The sequence below is a fragment of the Rhinoderma darwinii genome, chromosome 1 (assembly GCF_050947455.1).
Source record: "Rhinoderma darwinii isolate aRhiDar2 chromosome 1, aRhiDar2.hap1, whole genome shotgun sequence".
In the NCBI taxonomy this organism is placed as follows: domain Eukaryota; kingdom Metazoa; phylum Chordata; class Amphibia; order Anura; family Rhinodermatidae; genus Rhinoderma; species Rhinoderma darwinii.
The window spans coordinates 498,007,042-498,030,766 of record NC_134687.1 but is presented as its reverse complement, the minus strand read 5'-3'; the positions used below and the strand labels follow the sequence as shown (position 1 = coordinate 498,030,766).

At 37.9% G+C, this 23,725-nt stretch overlaps 1 protein-coding gene across 1 annotated transcript in view; it reads left to right on the top strand.

Moving 5' to 3' along the window:
* Positions 1-23,725, top strand: part of CHSY3 (chondroitin sulfate synthase 3) — a 389,162-nt gene that overhangs the window by 39,536 nt on the left and 325,901 nt on the right. Inside the window, exon 2 of the mRNA XM_075835793.1 lies at positions 3,148-3,431. Within this exon, the coding sequence (XP_075691908.1) occupies positions 3,148-3,431 (284 nt within the window). The remainder of the gene's footprint in view (positions 1-3,147; positions 3,432-23,725) is intronic.

Sequence of the window (23,725 nt, the reverse complement as noted above, 5' to 3'; positions counted from 1 at the left end):
GTTAATACCTCTCACATCTCTAATACCACGCTAACCGACTCAGTATATTTTTATTCCAATTCAATGTTGTACGTTTACCGTTTCTCATGGTACCTCAATTCTAAAGTTCAATATTAAAAGTTACGTTTTATCTAAAGCCACTATTCAAGTAGTAGCTGGGAAATTGGGATATCTGTGCTCAAGCACATTGCATCTGTCTATTTGAATTATACATCCCTGCCAGCTTCTAGGGTCTCTTCTATCTCATGCGCCAATTATGACACACTCGTGGGTGACCTTTACCCTCAGCCATACGTTCACGCATGCGCAGTTGCGCCTCGTGGACGCCGCCATTGCGGTTTTATGATCTGACATCCCCAGGTGATATCCTTTTTAGATTTTTTATTATCTTGATTACACGATTGTTTACACATGTGCCTATATTATAATATACACATATTGGATGTATTTTGCTGTCTGTGTATTCTGTAACACGCTTGTATTACTATATTTTGTACACATGTTTACTGACATATCACTAATGGAGATATTTTGCACATTTTGTGTATACATTTTTGTCTATATTTATATTTGTACTTGATTGTCGTTATTAATTTGTTAATCAGTGTGCTGATTTATACCACGGTTGTTTCACTTGTCATTTGCTTGAGAAAGGCTCTAGTGGATAGAGCTGAAACGTCGCACTTGGGGCCAATAAAGTACCCTTTTTTTCACTTCATCTATGGTGTGCTGCCTATTTTTGTATTTCTATCTATCTATCTATCTATCTATCTATCTATCTATCTATCTATCTATCTATCTATCTATCTATCTATCTATCTATCTATCTATCCAGCTCATGTCTATCTATCTATCTATCTATCTATCTATCTATCTATCTATCTATCTATCTATCTATCTATCTATCTATCTATCTATCTATCTATCTATCTATCGCATATCTATCTATCTATCTATCTATCTATCTATCTATCTATCTATCTATCTATCTATCTATCTATCTATCTATCTATCTATCTATCTATCTATCTATCTATCGATCCATCAATTTTTGAGGGCTTTCATCGTTGTTTCATGTTTATGGTTATATTTGATTGAACTATAAACTTTAAGTTTGCTATTTATAATAGAATAGTATGCACTTTTATGTTCAAAGTAAAATAGATATTTACAGTATTTCTTTTTGCCATTTTATATTCTAGCAGTGACAGTACTTCTTTTGAATTTCAATTACTTATTTGCCCAAAAGCAATAAAAGGGGTTAAACCAAAGATATACGTTTATATATTTTTCAATTTTCATGGGCAAGTGCGGATTGACACAACATCCCAATCAAAAGTGCGTACTAGCCTCAGGCTGTAAAACCTGTAAAATATAATTCAAAGAGAAATATGCATTTGTCGATCAGACATAATGTGCTAAACACATGACAGAAACGATGTTGAGAATTGTCTTGTAAAATGTTGTTCATGTTGCTGAGGATAATAAGATTCATATCTTGTAAAACTCTTTGTGATCATTCATTTGAGCATGGGGCACTATATTGTATATATTGGGCTTCTATAAAGTGTGATCAATTCCTTTAAGGGTTTTCCCACAACATATATTATGGCATATTAACAGGATATGCCATAAATATATGAATGCGTGGTCCGACCGCAAGCCGAGCTTGGCTTCACTTGGGAATCACTAGGTCAGCCCAATGACTATCTGTCTGTGACGACTTTTCGGCCAGATTGTTCCAATGGCTAAATGGCCCCAATGTATAAAATGTGTTTTCTGGCATTTACAATACAATACTTAGAGGTGATCCTTCATCATATAATAAAGAGCATCTAAATGATGCTCATAGTAATGTACTTCAGTTGGTGCCTATTAAAAGAATGCGCCGCATGCTCCATAAAAGTGCCTCCTGGCTGAGAGCCTCCATGTGGTTGATGATAACGTGTTGCCTCACACCCAATCAACATATAAACCCAACAGTCCCGCTTTTTGGGGAATTCTCATATAAACATTAAAATGGGCGTTCCCATGATATCTTGTGGGCGGTTCCCTTGATTTGCAGGTGGAGCTTAAAAGTGTCCCGTTAATGGCCATGTAAATTTTGGGAGGTATTCAATCAAGCCAGGAGATGCCTTAATTAACATATGGAACACGCTTTTGGACTACACCCTAAATGGGAGTGCAACTAAATGAGAGTCACTATAGGTTACAACAAATTTAGTGGAAAGAAAACTAAGACTAGGATAGCGAAGGAATTTAAAAAAAAATCAAAAAGACAGAATATTTTTCATGCAGTTATATTTAAACTGGGAAAACCTGGTTAATTCTGCGGAAGACAGAGTCATACTCCAGTAGGAATAATTCTTCAAATAAAAAGTAGAAAGGGCGGTAAATGTTAGTCCTGCCAAGTACGTTACAGAATAAATGTATTATTGTTTCTACAGGTTACAGGTTGTTCTCTTATAATGACAAATGTAAAATGCAAGTTGGTCTATGTGTTATAACATAGTTGCCATTCAGATATATGTGCAACAGGTTCACAAACGTATGAGAATTGAATAAAGAATGGATTGTAAGGGAAGATGAGTATCAGAAGGAGATCATGGAAACTGATGTGGGGTCTAAATGGCAAGTGTGGTTGAAATATATGATATCATTATTAGACACTTTGCCATATAACCAAAAGCTATTTTCTATATAGAGTTTTCAGTTTATTTTAAGGGTCTCAAATTACCATTCCTAAAACAAATAAAAGCAGACCATACAGCGGAAAGAATGTGTTCAACAAGTACACCCAAATGGGATGGGGAAAATACTACAACTCGATGTCCGGCTTAGTCGTTTCTTATGAGCATCATTGGAGTTACAATCAGCTCTGTCGTAGAATGGATTGTTTTTCATCCCAGTCTTTTTCAGTTTGGTCAGGGATTTAGTGTTTTTAATGGCAAGAATAATGTAACCTTTATTGCTATTCTTGCCATCAGCAGTCGGACCTCCACCGATCAATAAATATTGGCATATCCTAGCAATATGGCAACACTTACTATGGTGGAAAAAACCTCTTTAAGAGGATAAAAGTTTTTTATTTGCATTAATTCTCTGTGTAGATGTCTAAATTACAGAGTTATTATTCTCATCCAACAGGTGAAAAACTAGAACAATTTCTAAGGTCTCTGAACAGCAGCAAACCACTTTATTTGGGTCAGACAGGACTTGGGAATATTGAAGAACTTGGAAAACTTGGACTTGAACCTGGAGAAAATTTCTGCATGGGAGGTCCAGGAATGATCTTTAGCCGAGAGGTATTACGAAGGATGGTGCCACACATTGGTGAATGCCTACGTGAAATGTATACAACACATGAAGATGTGGAAGTGGGTAGATGTGTGCGGCGGTTTGGTGGAACTCAGTGTGTCTGGTCCTATGAGGTACGTCTGCATAATGCTTACTTTTTTATTATGACTTCTGGGATGAGTAGCCGTTTTCTTTTGAATATACCCGATGGTTCACCTACACATGAAAACATTTGATAAGATTATTTAAACCTCGGGGATCAGATTGTGTAACTGCAGATGTCAATCACACAGTCGCGCTCCTGCGTTTTATTATGTGGTCACAAGATTGTCAGGACTTGGGTGATCTGCTTGGTTAAGCGTACATTATATTTGTGCTTAATTCTGGAAATCCACTTCTCTTTTATGCTTAGGGATCTGGATCAGACATTGCACTAAAACCAGGGACTGTAGGACTCTATGCTAAGAGGTCTGTTTTATAAGATTACTGAAAATAAAGGGGTTGTAATTGACAATTATCACCTAACCACAGGTATATTCTGGTACAACCCCTTTTAGTTTTTTAAAGAGATTCCTCTACTTCTTCCCTGCCATGACATCTAACTTATAGGGCCATCTTCTACATTGGAGCCAGACTGCTTGCCATTCACCTTTTAGTGCTGGTCACAGATGTTGCTGCTAGTCATTTGAAGGGACAGTTATGCTAAGAAAATAAAATTGCTATGTATGTTTCAACAAATCTAATAAAATGTTTAGATGTGCACACAATGACCTGTAGAAGCAAAGTCACAAAATTACTTCCGTTTTCTGATTAATACTCGAGGGCTAAAATAAAAATGAGTATTGGGTGGAGCATTAATGGTAAAATGGCTGATTTTAATCTTCTAGTTTCCATTATGTGCAAAACTCATTCACAAATTTGCACAGATGTGTTAACTTGCCAATATTTATTATGCTTTGGGAGGGATAGGAGCATTTCTGCAAATATTAAATCTGCCTATGTTTTACACTTGAATAATTAAGTTTGAAATTAATTTCTGATCTCAGAATGTTGTTTTTTTCAATGGTTGCCTGAAGCTGGACTGTTGAATTTGGTTATAGTGTTATTTACAGCTGTGACCTCTTGTTTTACGGATCAAATGTTACTCTCAAAGCATCTAACAGCGCATTTTATAAATATGACCTTGTAGCTGAATCTTCTGCAGATGTTCAGGAAATAGTTGTCTTCAATAAATCTAGTTTGGGGATGTCCCTAGTTTCAAAGCATGATCAGCTAAACATGTTCAATATGTGACTGCCAGTGGGTATTCGAGTGGTGATAAAACTTGGTGTACAGAATTTTTAGCCCTGTTATGTTCCTGCGAAAGAGAATGTAGATTTGAAGAAAGTGCTCCAGCACGCATCATCAGATAAATCAGGTTAATTTATTATTCACATGCTAAAAAACAGGTAACATGACTATTGCATTTCTGGAAGACTATGACTAAGAACGACTTCTGGCGATACACACTGTTTTGGGAGAGGCTGCTTTAAGCTTCACTAAGCTTGAAGATCGCTGCATAAAAATACAGTTTATAAAACTATCTTATATTATTCACTTCTATTAATCTTATTTTTTTCTGGAAATTCAAAACTAGAGATATGTTAGATAAAGAAGTTATCACAGGGCAGATATTTTTATGGCTAGCCTGAAATGACTTATTACAAATGTCAATACATTGCATTCAATACAAATAAAATGTACTTTAAAGAGCATGCATCATGTTTTTTTGACTTGCAACCAATGTTATACTGTAATATATTCTCATGGTAGAAGTCTCTTGTTTAGCGTCTTGTTGAGCCATTTTTCAGGAAATTTTGCTTAGCAGTGAGTGAATTTAAGGCTCCCTTCAGATCTAGTTTCTGCTGTACGTTTATCGTGTACTGTACATCGGGAAAGCTCTCGACGTACCCGATAAACATGTCCATAAGGCTTCATTAGCCTTATAGAGCCTTATGGACATGGCTGGTACTGTATACATCAGTATACATTTTTTCTGAAGAATGAAATCGCATAGTAGACTACAACATTCCATCCCAAGGTATCCCGCAGAAAAACTTCTGACGGAAGGCAAAGCGATGTGAAGGGACCCTAAGAGGTTCGTCTCTGAATAAATCGACAGATATCAATGAAAGTATTGACCAATCACGTTCACTGTTGCTCTGCTGTGTATGTGTGGTAATTATATTGACTGTCAGCACGTACAGGTAGCTGCTAAGTTCCGTATACTAAGATGAGGGTGGAACTTCTAATGAATATTCATGAGCAGCCACTTTGATGTAGATCCACAGATGAAATTTAAGAGGATCACAATATGAGTTGTATGATGAAAATAGCCCACATAAAGTGCAGAATATATTTATATTATATATCCTTTTTTTTATGATTCTAAACTGATTGTTCCTAACACAGAATAATAGCATTTTGGTGGCAAATTCTCTTTAAGTTCTTAATTTGGTCTCTTTCCATCTTCTATGTGCAGGCCTATAATTATTCTCAATTGTGAGAGAATATACTCCTTTCCTGTAGCTGAGCAGAGAAGTTTGCGTTGGAACATAGCAGGAATGAAAAAGACCACTAATATAATTTCTAACATATTATTTTTGGATTGGTTCTAGTAAGGGTTGCCACCTTTTTCACCAAAACATACCGGCCAAGAAAAAAAATGGTGTGGCTTTGAGGGCATAGCTAGAGACGTGAGTTCACTATATTTGTCAGGGATAAATGGCGATATTTCCATTTCATCCTATATCTACAATGCATAAAGTTATTGTTCACTAGTATAAATCCGACCGGGGGTAACATCCGTATGAAGTTTGTGTTTCTTGTGGCACTGACTACCTATGAAATTGGCCTAATTGTGAGAAGTAGTGAAATGAAAATGTGAGCTCCTGGGCACAGGGACGTGACAATCTATGATTTATTTCTAATTGCTTATACAGCACCAACAGTTCTTATATAGAGCGTATAATACAATGCATAGTACTCATGGATTGCCGCAACGGATCATGTGCAGGTACTGTGGTCCATATAAATAGTACATATATGATCCATAAACTGTTTGCATCCAATCTTTACATTTCAAATACAGTATACAGTCCATACACCCAATATACAAATATATCTTATCCATACATACAATATATACAGGGTATGGTACATACATACATACATACATACATACATACATACAGCATGTACCCTATAGAGTATACACATTCCACAGAGCAGTAACAATCCATAAATGAAGTATATACAGCTCAGAGATTATATGGAGTACATACAGTCCACAGAGTATATACTATACACCACACCTACATGGAGTATTCTGGGGGTCTGGACCTGGTGAAACAGTGTCAGTGGCATGATACTTAGAACAATTGACACAGCCACCAGAAGCTCAGATGACTCTACCTGTCTAGGTATCCTGTCTCGGCAGCAGCTCCTCTCCTCATACATGAATGGCTGGTCCACTGCTAAGTCACCCCCCTGGAATCTCTCCTTCCCGACTCAGTCATCTCACTGCAGGCATTTGAGTCAGCAAAAGCTGCCTAGACGCTGCACTCGGGGAGGGAGCGCGTTAGGCCCCATGCACACGACTATAATTTTAATTTGTAATTACAGAATCCGTAATTACGGATGAAATTGCAACCTATTCATTTCTAATGGCCACGGACACCTTTCCATATATGTCCAGATGTGTGTCCGGGCCGTAGTAATGATCCACAAATTATAGAACATATCTTATTCTTGTCCGCAATTGCGGCACGGACTTGCCCATAGAAGTCTATGGACACTTTCACAATTGCTGACGGCTACAGATGTGAATCCGTAGCCATCGGATCCGTATTTGCGGACAGTAAAAACCCTTACAGTCGTGTGCATGAGCCCTTAAAGAGACGTGTGTGAGAGCCTGAGCCTCTATAACAAAAGCGGCCGTCCGACACCTACAACACACTCTGCTGACTTCTGTTTCCATCTCGACTCCCGCTAATGGAATCCCCCTCCTAACAAAGGAGGAGTTTAGGGTCCAGCTCCTCCAGTGGGTGGCCTGGCGGCAAAGCATCAAAGATGAAGTACTAATTTATGTTTTAAAATGAAACAGTAATTAATATAGCCAGTACATACTGGCACCGCCCTGCAGCCAGTTGTACCGACTGGGACAGTGGTTTACTGGCCGGATATCAACCCTAGCTCTAGTAGAAAAGGTAAAGCCGTTACCATACCTCCCACCATATGAATCCCCTTTTGTAGGACATTTGAAGCCCCACCCCACACTACAAAAATGGCACTAGCTCAGACTCTGTGGAGGAATTTATTATGTGTTTTATGCTTTTTTTTGTTGTAGAAAAGTCACAAATCCCTTTAGTAGTCGCAATTGGAACTTTTGATGCATTTACGCCGCCCACGGCACGTTCAGGGTTTAGTGCAAGGGGCGGGGCCATCACGGCCTGACACATTTATTATAATTTACATCAGAAACTGGTATAAATTATAGGGTATTATCTATCTTTGCCAGTTCGTAGCTGGCGTATATTTCTTTTTCAGGCGCACGGACAGCAGAAGATGTGACAAATTTATTAAGAGGCGTGCTTCTCTTATTTGCCCCACCTTACTCTTAATAATAAGACGGGCGTCTGAAACACCAGTTTCAGTAAATCTGCCCCTTTGTACACATTCTCATATTGTACTATAAACTTTCTACTAACATCTGTCCGTTTCAGTCACTAAAAACAACACGGAAAACGCTGCTAAACATTGTGTGTAAAACTGGCCTTATAGTTCAGCTGAATTTACAATTCTACTAGTCACTATTGAAACAGTTGACAATCTTGTTGCCAGACATATTCCTAGCTGTTTATTTGAGCTTCTATAATACAGTGTAAAAGTTTGTTTTTCCATTATTTTTCCCAATATAAAGACTACACTTCCCAGAATACAAATCACCAGAACAAGCTACAGTAGTATAAATAGGAATTGAACCAGTAAGGAACGCTGGGAGGTACCACCTCTGAACCTTGGAATCTGGACTATGAGACCCGTACAGTTTATAATAATAATAATTTTATATGTAATCTATAAAATGGTGTTCAGTGGTAACATAAACTTTAATAATAATGGAAGCACTTCTTGAATTTAGGCTGGTTTCCCCAACAGTCTTGTAGTAATTTGATTGAAAGCTGAGATTAAAAAAATCTAATTGGAATAATCTATATTATTCATGCAGTCATTAAAATATAAATGAGTCATAAGGGACTTGTTATATTATCACCTCTTGCAATGGAATGTATATGGCCCTCAATAAAGCTTCTGCAGCCCTGGCTGAGTTTTCCATACTATACTGTATGTGTTGTAGGTTGTATGGGCAGGAAAATTAATCTGTGAACAGCAATGACGGATTGGATAATTCTCAGTATTGTGCTGCATACAACATTGCATAATATAATAAACGATATAAATAAAGCATAATCATTATAATGAATCTGTATCTAAAACGCTGTATATATTTTCAGCCTGGATTTGAGCGGTAATGATAACGTCATGATTCCATGATATCTCATAAATTAGACTTTAAAATGCAATTAAACTCTTCTCTATTTATGGGGAGTCACCTAGTTAAAATATCAAAGTAGGAATACAGAACATCCTCCCTGGTGGCTACTATACATATTTTTTTTGTACAACTTGCTCATTTACATGGAAGGAAAATGTTAAAAAGGCAAAAAAGACATAAATTTATTTCTCAAGCCGTTTCCAGACAAATACAATTCTTGCTTCCATAGCTACCGGATAAGATTAAATGTCATGAAAGCTGCGTTAGAAATTGGCTTCAAAAATAGCATTGATTTTATGTTCCTGTTTATACCACTATGGAAGTTATTATAGACACCTCTTCTATCTGCATCCACAAGGAAGCATTAATAGTGAACTTAAATGGACATTTGCAGTGGAAGTTTTATATTAAATATGTGTCTCCTGACAATAACAAGTAGAGATTGAGCCCAAGTGTCCTAGGCCTTTTTAAAAAAAAACAAAAAACTCTGGGTTACTGCCAGAATATACTCTTTAAGAAAAATATTATCACAGTAGAGCCACTTTTACATGGCAGTATTTTAGTCAGTATTATGTGCCAGTATTTATAAGCCAAAACCAGGATTAGACAAGTATAATAGAAAGATTTGCTCTTCTTCTGTATTTTGGACCTACTCCTGGTTTTGGCTTCCAAATACTGATACAAAATACTGACCAAAATACTGCCGTGTAAGGCTAGATTCATACGGGCATTGCGCATCTCGGATGTGAAAAACAGCCGTTCTTCATTTCCGAGGTGCATCTGTGCTCTGCGCTTCGGGACGCGATATCACGCATCCCCCATAGACGAGTCTATGGAGGGATGCGTGAAGCGTGAAAAATAGGACATGTCCTATTTTCTCACGGACCATTCACACGGTCCGTTGAAACAACGGCCATGTGAGCGGCCACATTAAATTCTATAGGTCCGTGTGACGGCCGTTGTTTCAACTGTTGCCACACGGACGTATTACACGTTCGTTTGAAAAAGGAATTAAAGTGGCCAAACACAGAGTCTGGTTTACCCCTCAACCCCAAGCCTGGATTTTAGGGATGGTGAAATAGGCAATGCCTAGGTGCCTCCACCTCTACGTTCTCACCAGCATCACACAGACAAGACATAGGAATTTTAAAAATGTTTAAGTGTACCTCCAACTACATATAAGTTTACTCCCATGCAAATATATTGTAGTATAATATTATATAATATAATAAGCATTATCTGTGTTTAAGACTCAAACTCAACCTAAACCTGACAGTTTAGCCCACCTGTTAAGTGAAAATAAAGTACAGGGCCCATGGGCATCCATGTACTCCACATATACGATGATCTTTGCCACTTTTATTTTAGTTATGGCTAAGAGGGGGTCCCAATCTGAGAACCCCTTTTTTTGATCTTCGTATGCCATGATAGGACACATGGAAAGGGGTTTTCCGCTTTAGCTCAAAATTCCATCTCTCCATCAAATCTTAACTGGCATGAAGGTACAAGGTGCTCACCAGTGGATTTCTTTCCCTGGATTTAATAATAGTCATTCTGCAAGGACAAAAAGCCAAAATATATTTTTGACCCTGCAGAACATTATTTTATTATAAGTCAGGGCAAGTAATTAATTGATGACTTCTTTTCTGTATTTTAAGCGTAAGGAGGTCTCCAATGTAAGGACCCTGCAGAACAGAACATCAGACCTAAATATCTTGGATTACTGTATGACTAGTGGGAGTGGGAGATTGCTGTTAATTTCAGGCGATGTCATTTTGTAGTATGCAAGAAATAAGTGTCTCAACATTTTGGTCTTCATAAGGCCAAATGCACACGATGCGTATTATGTGTGGATTTGCCGCGTGGATTTTCGTGTGGCAAATTCGCAGCGTAATAAAGAAAGTACCAGCAACTTAAATGAGATTTCAAGAAATTTCATCTACACGTTGCAGATTTTTTCTGCACGTAAATTGACCTGCGGTGCATATTTCAAAATCTTGTATCTGACTCGTTTTTTTTAAAAAAGGCACTAAAATCTGCAACATAAAAACGCACCTATTTCCGCATCAAAATGTAAAAACCGCCCATAAAAAATGAGTTGCAGATTTTACCTGCGGAATTACCTGCGTTTACCTGCAGTTTTAATGCAGATTTTCTACACCAAATTCCGCAACGTGTGCATGTAGCCTAAGGCCTCCTTCACACTCAAAATTTTTCTGCCAATTTAAGCTGCATCAAAAAGCATTTCTTAAAATGCCAGCGTTATATTTAGCCTGCGTTTTTTCTAGCATTTTTTCTGGCTTCTTTCATTTAGTTTGATTTTGTACATGCTTTTTTTAAGTCCTTTAGAGAAACCTATGGGAAAAACGCCAGAAAAAACACCATACCCAGAACATGCTGTATTTGTTCTCTGCCACGTGGCACTCTTAAAGCAGCACAGCCAATGTGTGTACAGGCACCCTCAATGTATATTAAATTATATTAACGTATTTAGAAGCAATTAAATGTGTTAATTTGTTAATTTTAGACTAATACAGACTAATATTTTGGAAATGCCATGAGTAGCGCAGGGAAATTAGCTAGGGAATTCATACGTTCATAATAATAAGGTCTTATATAGGGAGAAAAACAGATGAAAAAAAGGGATACGGCGCTCCTCTAGGGCAATAAAATATGGACCACAAGTTTCAATAGAACCGAGCTCAGAGAGTGTGAAGTGATTGCTCACCTTTTTGGGTTGTGCTGGTTTATCAGCACAACTCAATTTTGTTTCATGCTGAGTTTCAGACTCTAAAATCCACAGTTTGCGTGGCCTTAGGAGATGACACCAGGTATAGGCTTAACACAGCTTTTTCCTTGTCTTGAAGAATACGGTAAGGTTGAAAAAATTCTCCTTTTTTCAGACGCTCCTGTGTCAGTGGTTTTTCAATGGAAGGTATTTCCCCCAGGAAAAAGATTCACATGGGGATGAACTTGATAAAAATGTGTTTATTTTCATAAAAGTTGCAACGCGTTTCGACCTTATGCTAAGGTCATCATCAGGCATATAACACAAAGCTTACAAGATGTACCTATATACTAGCATATAAATGATGACACAGAGGCCATAAAGGGAGGGTTTTGGAAGTTCAAAGTGGGCGTTGTGTGTCGTATGGTTATGTAAGTATGGATGTGTTCGGCTTTCTCGCGAGAGAGCAACTCCCATCTGAAACTTAAATTAAATTAATTTGCTTCTAAACTTTTTTTTTTTCAAAGCATATGCATGAACTATTTTTCAAAGACGGCGATACTTTATTATGATCTAGAGTGACTATAAATATGTCAATTGTTATTCTCATGGTTTATATACTAGTCCTTCTCAAGGAACTAAAATATCATCAAAAAGTTAATTTATTTGAGTAATTCAATTCAAAAAGTAAAAATCCTATATTATATAGATTCATTACACGCAGAGTGTGTTGAAACTTTTATGAAAATAAACACATTTTTATCAAGTTCATTCCCATGTGAATTTTTCTCCTGGGGGAAATACCTTCCATTGAAAAACCACTGACACAGGAGTGCCTGGAAAAAAGAAGATTTATTTTCAACCTAAGTGTATTCTTCATAATAATAAGGGGGAAGCGGTGCTGAGGCGGAGACTGTTCATGAGATTTCTTCGGAAACTAAATGCAGCAATAGTCTTCTCTACTTTTCTTTGACATTACATCTGTATTTTGACACAATGTAACACAACATAAACACACGCGAGAGTGATAAAACAGTAAGGTTACTGTATTTACATAAAGTCTCATGGCCAAATGAAAAAAATATATATTTTAAGGGTTGAATAAGAAAACAGTGTAAGAAATTCCGTAGAAATTCCCCATGGTAAAAATAAATAAATACGTTGACTATACGTCAGCGACTTTCTCCTGGAAATATTATCTGCTAAAACTCCAGCCTGCATGTAACACGCTTGTTATCTGCTTAATCATCTCCTGATTTATTTCCAAGGTAATCGAAAGAACAGATTTTTTGCTTACTATAGGATTAACTGTGATTTCTTCTTATTAAAGAACCCTGTGTTATAGGCCACAAATCTAAGCAATGCATACTTATAGGATGATTTGCTTGCCAAATAAGTTGTTTTTATAGCCCAGTCAAGTCATTTTATTTGTAAACTGATTAAAGGTGTCCAATAAACAACAGAATCATATTCAGTAGTCATATAAGAAAAGTCTAGGTAGACTTTGGAGTAATAAGTGGAAAAGGATATCCCAGATGCAAATTAAAGGGATGGATGCTGTGTAACTATTTTCATGAACATCAAAACACAGTTCTTTGAAGGCATGAGCTTTGGAAATTTGCATAAAAAGTAAAAAATTGTATCCATAAAATATGCAGTCAGAACTATTTAGCACTGGGTATAATTCTTTCTCCTTTGCTAGCGGCTTTCTTTAGCGGAACTTTTTCACAGATAGAGCTTTCCAAAACATATACCATAAGTAAATGTATGTAGGAAAATGGCTAGGAAAAAATTGCACTAAAAATATAGCTCTCATTTAAAAATAGTAGACAAAGTCCGACTGTGGCAAAATTGGAAGGCTTGTGCCCACCATTGACTAAATAGGGAGCTCTCATCAAACAACTAGTTACGCTGTTTTTTTCATTATGTTCAGTCGCATATGCTGGGAAAATCTCTTGATGAATGCAGCAAACATATAGCCCAGACTACACCGTACAGTTGCATGCATCACCCGTAGACTACAATTATAAAAAAAAATGATAACCATATAGTATACAATTTTTTTGTGGGACTCCTTTGTATTGAAAAGTCGAAGTTGTAGTTAAATATATTAAAAAAAGAGGTATCCTACACATACCTACTACACTTGCTAAAAAGACACTGTTTTGCCATTCGTAGGTTCAATTAAAGCCCATGGGTGTATTTGTGTATTCGCCTAATGTATACCAAATAAGAGATGGGAATAACAATTTTTCTATTATGTATTATACATTAACCCCTTAACGCTCCATGACCTACTATTAGGTCATGCTAACTGTAGCGTTCGCGCTCAGTGACCTAATAGTAGGTCATGGAGTAAACACAGCGCCGTTCGCGCGGGGCGCGTTCATGAGCTGTGATAGCTGCTGTTTCCGACAGCAGACTATCACTGCTCAATGTGCCGGGACCGATCGCGGAGCTCCCCCGCCGATTAACCCCTCAGAAGCCGCGTTCAATAGCGATCGCGGCTTCTCAGGGGTTAATCCTCCATCGCCGGCCTGCTACACGATAGCGGCCGGCGATGGTGACTATGGCAACCGGACACCAAACAATGGCGTCCGGCTATGCCATCGACGGAAGCCTAGTGGGTCCTGACGACGTCAGGACTCACTATGCTTTCTGTCAGTGAGTAGCTGACAGTTCTAATACACTGCACTACGCATGTAGTGCAGTGTATTAGAATAGCGATCAGGGCCTCCTGCCCTCAAGTCCCCTAGTGGGACAAAGTAATAAAGTAAAAAAAGATGTGTAAAAATAAGAAAATAAAGTTTTAAAAGTGATAAAAGTAAAAGTCCCCCTTTTTCCCTTATCAGTCATTTATTATTAATAAAAATATATAAACAAACAAATAAATTATACATAATTGGTATCGCCGCCTCCGTAACGGCCTGAACTACAAAATTATTTTGTTATTTATCCCGCACGGTGAACGCCGTAAAAGAAAATAATAATAAACCGAACCACAATCACAATTGTTTGGTCACTTCACCTCCCAAAAAATGGAATAAAAAGAGATCAAAAAGTCGCCTGTACCGAAAAATGGTACTGATCGAAACTACAGTTCGTTACGCAAAAAATAAGTCCTCGCACGGCTTTATTGATTGAAAAATAAAAAAGTTCTGGCTCTTAGAATAACACAAAAAGGTAACACAAAAAGTGAATGATTGTTTACAAAACTTATTTTATTGTGCAAACGCCATAAGACATAAAAAAAACCTATAAACATCTGGTATCGCCGTAATCGTATCGCCCCGCAGAATAAAGTGAATGTGTCATTTATAGCGCACGGTGAATGCTGTAAAAAAAATAGAATGAAAAAACAATCGTAGAATTGCTGGTTTTTAGTCACTGCGCCACCTAAAAATAGAATAAAAACTAATCAAAAAGTCGCATGCACCCCAAGAAAACTACAATGGATTCCTCAAGGGGTCTAGTTTCCAAATTGGGGTCACTTTTGGGGGTTTTCCACTGTTTTGGCACCACAAGACCTCTTCAAACCGGACATGGTGCCTAATAAAAAGGAGGGCTCAAAATCCACTAGGTCCTCCTTTGCTTCTGAGGCCGGTGTTTCAGTCCATTACCGCACTAGGGCCACATGTGGGATATTTCTCAAAACTGCAGAATCTGGGCAATACGTATTAAGTTGCGTTTCTCTGGTAAAACCTTTTGTGTTATAAAAAAAATGGTATAAAGAGGATTTTCTGACAAAAAAAAAATGTAAATTTCACCTCTACTTTGCTCTAAATTTCTGTGAAACACCTAAAGGGTTCATAAACTTTCTAAATGCTGTTGTGAATACTTTGAGGGGTCTAGTTTCTAAAATGGGGTGTTTGATAGGGGTTTCTAATATATGGGCCCCTCAAAGCAACTTCAGAACTGAACTGGAACCTAAAAAAATAAATAAATGAGGCAATACTTCGCTTCTTACATTATACTGATAATGAGCCGTGCCCACCCCGAGATGGCCCCAGTTTTGACCGTTTGTATAAACGGAGACCCCTATTAGACCGTTCCAGTGCCCGGTTTTCCCAAGCATACACCCCCGAGAAGTGTATTTCTATTGATGAGTTCCTGGTACATTTTAAAGGGAGGGTTCAATTCCGCGAGTACCTGCCGGGTAAGAGGGCAAGGTATGGCGTGAAGATGTATAAGCTGCGAGAGTGCATCAGGATATTCCTACAGGTTTAGGATATATGAAGGAAAGGCCACCCCCAAACCAGACTGCATCCTGGACTACAATAGGTACATGGGAGGGATGGACTTGTCAGATCAAATCCTGAAGCCCTATAGCGCCATGCGGTGTGGTATAAGAAGCTGGCCGGGCACATCATACAGATGGCTTTGTACAATGCGTACGTGCTACGTCGATGTGCAGGCCAGAGGGCAACTTTCCTGGAATTTCAAGATCTAATCTTTAGGGACCAGGAAGGGGGGGCACCCAGTACTTCTGGAAGCGAGGCCACACGCATCGTACCAGGGCAACACTTTCCAGGAGAAGTTCCCCAAATCGGTGGAAAGGGAAAGAGTCAAAAGAGGTGCAGAGTCTGCTATAAGAGGGGGATAAGGGAGGACACATTATACCAATGTGACACGTGTCCCGAAAAACCAGAGCTCTGTATAAAAGATTGTTTTAAAATGTATCATACATCCCTTGATTTTTAATTTACCCTGATGCACTCCGCACAGCTTACCCCCCTCATCTTTCCCTTCTGAGCCCTGCCGTGTGCCCAGGCAGCTGATAACAGCCACATGTAGGGTATTGCCGTACCCAGGAGAACCCACATTACAATTTAAGGGGTGTATATCTCCGGTGGCGCATGCTGGGCACAATATATTGGACACTGAAATGGCATATATATATATAAAATTGCAAATCTCACACTGCACCATCTGCTGCGCATTATCTTTTACACAGTACCTGTGGGGTCAAAATGCTCACTACACCTCTAGATGAATGTCTTAAAGGGTGTAGTTTTTAAAATGGGGTCACTTCTCGGGGGTTTCAACTCTACTGGTACCTCAGGGGCTTCTGCATACATGACTTAGCACCAGAAAAGCTCCAGTAGGCCAAATGGTGGTCCTTTCCTTCTGAGCCCTCCCATGGGCCCAAACGGCAGTTTATCACCACAAATGGGGTATTGCCGCACTAAGGACAAATTGGGGTATTTTTTTCCCTGTGAAAATAAGAAATTTTGATCAAAAATGACATCTTATTGGAAAAAATATCATTTTTTTCATTTCACAACCCAATTCAAATAGGTGCTGTGAAAAAACTGTGTGGTCAAAATGGTAACAACAACCATAAATGAATTCCTTGAGGGGTGTAATTTCCAAAATGGGGTCACTTCTGGTGGGTTTCCATTGTTTTGATACCTCAACACCTCTTCAAACCTGGAATGCTGCCTAAAATATATTCTAATAAAAAAAGAGGCCTCAAAATGCACTAGGTGCTTCTTTGCTTCTGGGGCTTGTGTTTTAGTCCACGAGCGCAGTAGGGCCACATGTGGGACATTTCTAAAAACTGCAGAATCTGGACAATACATATTTAGTTGTGTTTCTCTGGTAAAACCTTCTGTGTTACAGAAAAAAATTGAATAAAATTGAAATTCAGCAGAAAAAATGAAATTTGCAAATTTCATTTCCACTTTGCTTTAATTCCTGTGAAATGCCTGAAGGGTTAAAAAACTTTCTAAATGCTGTTTTGAATACTTTGAGGGGTCTAGTTTTTAAAATGGGGTGTTTTATGGGGGTTTCTAATACAAAGGCCCCTCAAAGCCACTTCAGAACTGAAGAGGTACCTTAAAAAAAAGGCTTTTGAAATTTTCTTAAGAATATGAGAAATTGCTGTTTATGTTCTAAGCCTTGTAACGTCCAGGAAAAATAAAATAATGTTCAAAAAACGATGCCAATCTAAAGTAGACATATGGGAAATGTGAACTAGTAACTATTTTGGGTGGTATAACCGTCTGTTTTAAAAGCAGATGCATTTAAATTCTGAAAAATGCTATTTTTTGTAAATTTTCTCTAAATTTTGCAATTTTTCACAAATAAAGACTGAATATATCGACCAAATTTTACCACGAACATGAAGCCCAATGTGTCACGAGAAAACAATCTCAGAATCGCTTGGGTAGGTTTAAGCATTCCGACGTTATTACCACATAAAGTGAAATATGTCAGATTTGAAAAATGGGCTCTGAGCCTTAAGGCCAAAACTAGGCTGCGTCCTTAAGGAGTTAATAGATGATGAGCAAAATTAGAAGTGACAGTTTCTCTTCTATTAAATACCTCAAAGTATACCTCCACTTGGGATTTCACGCCCGATGGAGTGATGCTCCTGTGCGCTGGGCAGTACAGCTGCCATGGCAATCAGATGCCCGGAGGGTGCACAATACTCTTTAGGCCTTGTACGGTTGCCATGTCTATTGTACCACTCAGCATGTTGGTCGGGCGGAAAATCACATGCAGGGCAGAAATGTATGTAGAAAATGTGATACCTCCTTGATAAAACCGGGGGTGGCAAACACAAGGTGGCCTAACCAGGACCTGGCCTAACATACCTTTCAGTGGTCACAACAGTGTTCCCGTCTCCTCCCCCGCATCTTATTCCTAAACTCCAACATGCTGCTGTATCTGAATATAGCTTCTTGCTCCTAATTTAATCTCTGCAACAACTGACAGTCACTGTATAGTTCCTTTTTCCACTAAGAGAAGTTTGCGATCACTTCTACCTGAGCAACGGCCCTGAAGAATTTTTAGTTATGACAAAACATTCCACAAACTGCACAAAATACAAAACTGTACAAGGTTCCGGCGTGTGAAATGTGATACAATTATATATCAATGAAGTAACCAGTGGATACATATTAATAAAAATACATCACATGCAGCTCACTACTGCTGTAGGGGAGCATGCACACACATACAAGGCCAAATTATTGGTCTTATACTGCTAGTTGAATACTTGTCTTAACAAAAGGGGCCCAACAGATTTACCAGAAAGTGTAAATTATAGCTGCCATAGCTCTGCAAAGCTTAGCAAGTTAAAGGCACATGCTAGGCCCCGTACCTTGCCTCCTGATCAGACTACCCCCCCCAACAGACCAACCATTTTTTTTTTTACTATTACAACTTTGTAATTAGTTAATATTAAAAAAATTTACTTTTTGATATACAGCTTCTATGTATCCTGGATACATAGAATTTGCATGTTGCGCTGAAACCCGAATCAGCAGGACTGACGGCTTGGGTGACAGCGGGTCCTGCGTGTCTGACACACAGGATACAGCTGTTATCGATCACATCTAAGTTATGAACCAGCTGTCACCGAAGCCGTCAGTCCCGCTGACCTGACAGCGCATTATACAGATTCTATGTATCCAGGATACATAGAAGCTGTATCTCCAAAAGTTGTTGTTTTTTTTAATAAAAACAAATTACAAAGTTGCACTAAACACTATAATAATACATTGTTCTAGTAAAAAAAAAAGAAAGAAGAAAAGTCTTAGAAGGTTTCCATAGGCTTTAAGGCTATGTTCACATGCAGTGGAATACAGTAGACCAAGAACGCGTTGCTACAGGGAGCACCAGGGGAGGTGAGTATAGTAAAATATTTTTTACTTTGGCTGTTTTCACAGGGGAAAATCTGCTCCACGATCCGCACCAAAGTCAGCATGATTTGGTGCAAATCCAAACCATGTGGATCCACCATATGTTAGACATGTTCATATTTATTTGTATTGTGCTGTTCTTTTTCTTTCCTCATACTGCACTGTTCAGTTCACATGACAAGATCATGTTTGTGCCTAGAGAGATATAATTACTTGCAAGGCAGGATTACTGGATCCACTATAGGTTTATTCATCACACCCAAACATGATACGATGATAATATTTGCATTTTATGTAGAAACAACACCATGCATACATGCTTAAGGCCCCATGCACACGAACGGGATTTTGCGGCCGCAATTCCCAAGAAAATCCACGGGAGAATTGCGGTCCCATTCATTCCTATGGGGCCATGCACACGACCATGGTTTCCACGGTCCGTGCATGGCCCCGGAGCCTGGTCCGGGCTCATTGAAAATAATGGCCGCGGCCATGTGCAGAGCCCGCGATTTGCGGGTGGCTCGCGGCTGTCACTCCGTGGCCGGCCGACCCGGAAATCACAGCTGTGCACATGGCTACGGTCTTCTGCATGAGGCCTTAGACATTCTATTTTAGAGTTACAATTCTGCAACATGACACATGCACAAACCTCATACAATGTAACAAATAATAATATATAATAATAATAATTATAATAATATATTTGTTTACCATCACTACATTTCTTTGGGTGATACAATTCTGTAATGAGATGTTTTAAATCCATACATTATATTATTACTAGAATTTCCCAAGACACTAATATTCCCTGGCTCTACATGAATTTCCATGGCCATACATATTAATCTTACTTATTACAGCATTTGGATAAGGTATTTGTTTGTTTGTCCGGCAATACATCAAAATAAATTTAGTAAGAATCAAACAGCATCCTATTGAGACGTTCCTGAGTTACTATTGTTCATCAGTTTCTGGATTTGTAAAAAACAATACCAGTCATTACACTAACCATAGGGATTGTCACGCATTTCTACCAGAGCCAGAATGGAATATATAGCTGTATTGATATGCAGTTACAGTTCCCACTTCTGCACTGTCTGTGTATGGCCATGCATTCTATTCCAGAACCAGGAAGCTCGGGATAAACAGTGATGTCAATCTTTTCCATATAGAGAAGTTGTGGATGAATTCATGAAATTATTGTAGGACACAGAAACAAGTGAATTTATACATATAATAAAGTTAACATAAGGAAACAATGCTCCAATTTATCGGGGTCGTGCGGTCAAGGCTGACCTTAAGGGTGTTCAACCAGTGTGGTTGCACAGGGCACATCATCCTTTCCTGTGAAGCGGACTCCATAGAGGGCCTGGCACTCGAAGCGTATGACCACCTTAATTTAAATATTAATTATATAGCAGTAATATTTAGACACCATATAGCACTGTTAGTAGATTACTTTATATATGAAGCTTTTATCTGATCACTATATGGTGGCATTATTTGAGAACTGTATGATGGTATTTATGTGGCACTATTGCTAAGACACTATACAGTATATTATTTTTGCAGTGAATGGTAGTTTTGGCACTATATGGCATTGTTATTTAGATAACTGTATGGAACTGTTGTTTAGACAACATATGGCACTGTTATTTCAGCACCAGGAGGTACTGCAAAGGGCAGCATACAATTGGCCTTGCTTATGGTATAGCTTTTTTAAGGTTTGCGGTTAAAGTGATACCTTTTATTGGCCAACTGGAAGCTGTTGTTTTTGTTTTTTTTTCATTAGAGGGGTTATAATGTCCTGTACAAATGTCTAATTTTGTAATGGACACTAACATCTTTGTTGAAATTTACCATGTTAAATAACTGCTTTTTTATCCTGACACCCCAGCCACAAAATATATACCTTTCACAAACTGAGACCTGAAAGAGTTACAAGAACTGGATGTTATAATCTAATTTTTGCTGCTTGACAGCTAGTCTGGGGTCATGTGGAGAGCCTAATAAAAGGTTGTGTATCGGCAAATGCTCAGCAATTACCGTGATTTAAAGCCTTACTTCAGCAATATGGAGATAAGATCTGTGTGTTCTGTCTGAGCCGGTTCTTCACTGATTTGTTCAATATAATATGTCACAATCTGTAGTGAATCTTCCATAGCCTGGAGAAAAGTGACAACAAATTTAAAACGTCTTTCGGAAATAGTACGATTTTGTTCATGTACTTCTGAAAAGAATTAAGATTGACTGTTCCAACTGTAATGAAAAATTAGAGAAATTATTTCTTATCGCCTCAAGACCAAATTGCTAATTTAAGATATGTACCTAGAGTATATCACACTATACAGAAACATATTGTACACTGTATCATTTCTATAGACCAAAGAATGATGACAGTGCCCTGGGCCACTAGACCTTGACTAGCAAAGTCATCAACAGATACTTGACATTGAAGAGATCGTCCAGCTAGCAAAAAAATGTCTGTAAAAAATAAAAGCAATTCACCATTGGACCCCTTTTGACCGCATGGAGTCAAAGGACACTATCTGATTGCCCAACTAGTCAGTCCATCTTGCCCAGACCTTTTTAAAGGGCAATACGTTTTTCTTAAAGAGACTCACTACTGTATGTCCCTTTCTTTTAATTGTCCATGGCTGCTGTACTTTGTTTCTAACTCACAACAGCATTCCCCTTTGGAAATTTTCAGTGGTATGTTTACTGTGTATTATATGTAGGTAATGTTAAAGCTTTGTGGTAATACGCCAGAAGTGTAAGTAGTGGAGTTCGTCTGCACTAACCTCACATGAATCAGAGGTCCAGTAAGATCAGGGAAACATTGGGTATCAGGGGAATAATTTTGTTACAACTATTATAAGATGACTAAATTGTCAGCTGTGGGATGAATTATAGACATTCCTTACTGTATACATATAAGACAGATTAGTGGTCATTTCTGATAATGTGAGACACACTTATCTGGCAAAGTCATCATCATTAGGGGAAAAATCTGCTGAAACAGGGAACGAACAAAGAACAGATGATGAGTAAAAAGAAAATGCGTAACTGCAGTTTTGAATGAAATGAACATAATTTCATTGTAATTTTATTTTGATAGATTAATTTACCGTTAAGAAAAAGACGTATATATATATATATATATATATATATATATATATATACATATATATAGATCTATATATATATATATATATATATATGTATAGATCCATATATATATATATATATATATATATATATGCAGATATATATATAAATGTATATATATATATATATATATAGATGGATAGATATGGAGGATAGATGAATGAATAGATGGACGGACAGATAGATAAATAGATTCTCCTGAGTAATTTTTCCCTTCCCTTTTCCCATCCCTTGGTTGAACTTGATGATGGACATGTGTCTTTTTTCAACTGTACTAACTATGTAATACCACAGCAGCAAAGCAATAGGTTACAAAAGCTCATAGAATGGGCCTATAGGGTACGAAAACATATAACATATATTGTGTAAAAATCTTCTGTCCAAGTATTGTTTGTCAGTGGCTAGATGGATTGGTGTTCCATGGTCACGCAGTTGTATGCAACCCCGAGATGACCATGACCAACGAGGAGCGTTGGCTGGAGTGGTATAAAGCACACTGTGTTTTATATAGTATATATATATATATATATATATATATATATAGTACAGCTGAGTTTGTCACTAACTAAAACTCATTATGAGATAAATCAACCAGTTAAAGAACAAATTCAGCACTGCTGCATCTGGGTTCATACTGTGGCTTTCCTATAAAACACATGTGTATTGTATAAGACCTGCTTTACCTAATGATCAGAGCTTATTTTATGTCAGGAATTAAGAAAACCCCAAATGAGTTCTCCCAATCATGCCATCTGGTAAATCTGTTCAAAAGAAAATAACTGTTACAAAACTGTTATGCTGAGCAAGGCGCATTGTTAAGAATGCTACTTATTGTTGTCTAGAGAGCGTTATAAAGCAGGAAGTTAATTTTTAGTGTCAAACTGACAGTGGAAAGAGCTTGGCCCTTGTCTGCGCTCCATCTGTTTGGTTTAATGCTAGAAATCTGAGTTCTCAGCATGACAATATGGATGACCTTGTTGGAATTTAATAATCAATTTTGCAATAATAAGTTGAAGCAGATAAAAGTGGTTGATCAGTATAGAACAACAAAGGTTAAATGGTGGATCTTCTGTTGTTTGATGTTTATTGAAATGTTAAACGCTTATAAATCACAGATAAAGCCTTTTGGTTGCTCGCACCAACTTTAATGGCTGAACCTGAGGCTGGGTTCAGGCATGCAATGTAATAGAGGTGTATAATGAAGGTATATCCAGCACTCTGTATAAAAGTTATAGGGTTTATTAGGTCATGTTTTAAGAAACCCTATAACTTTTATACAGAGTGCTGGAT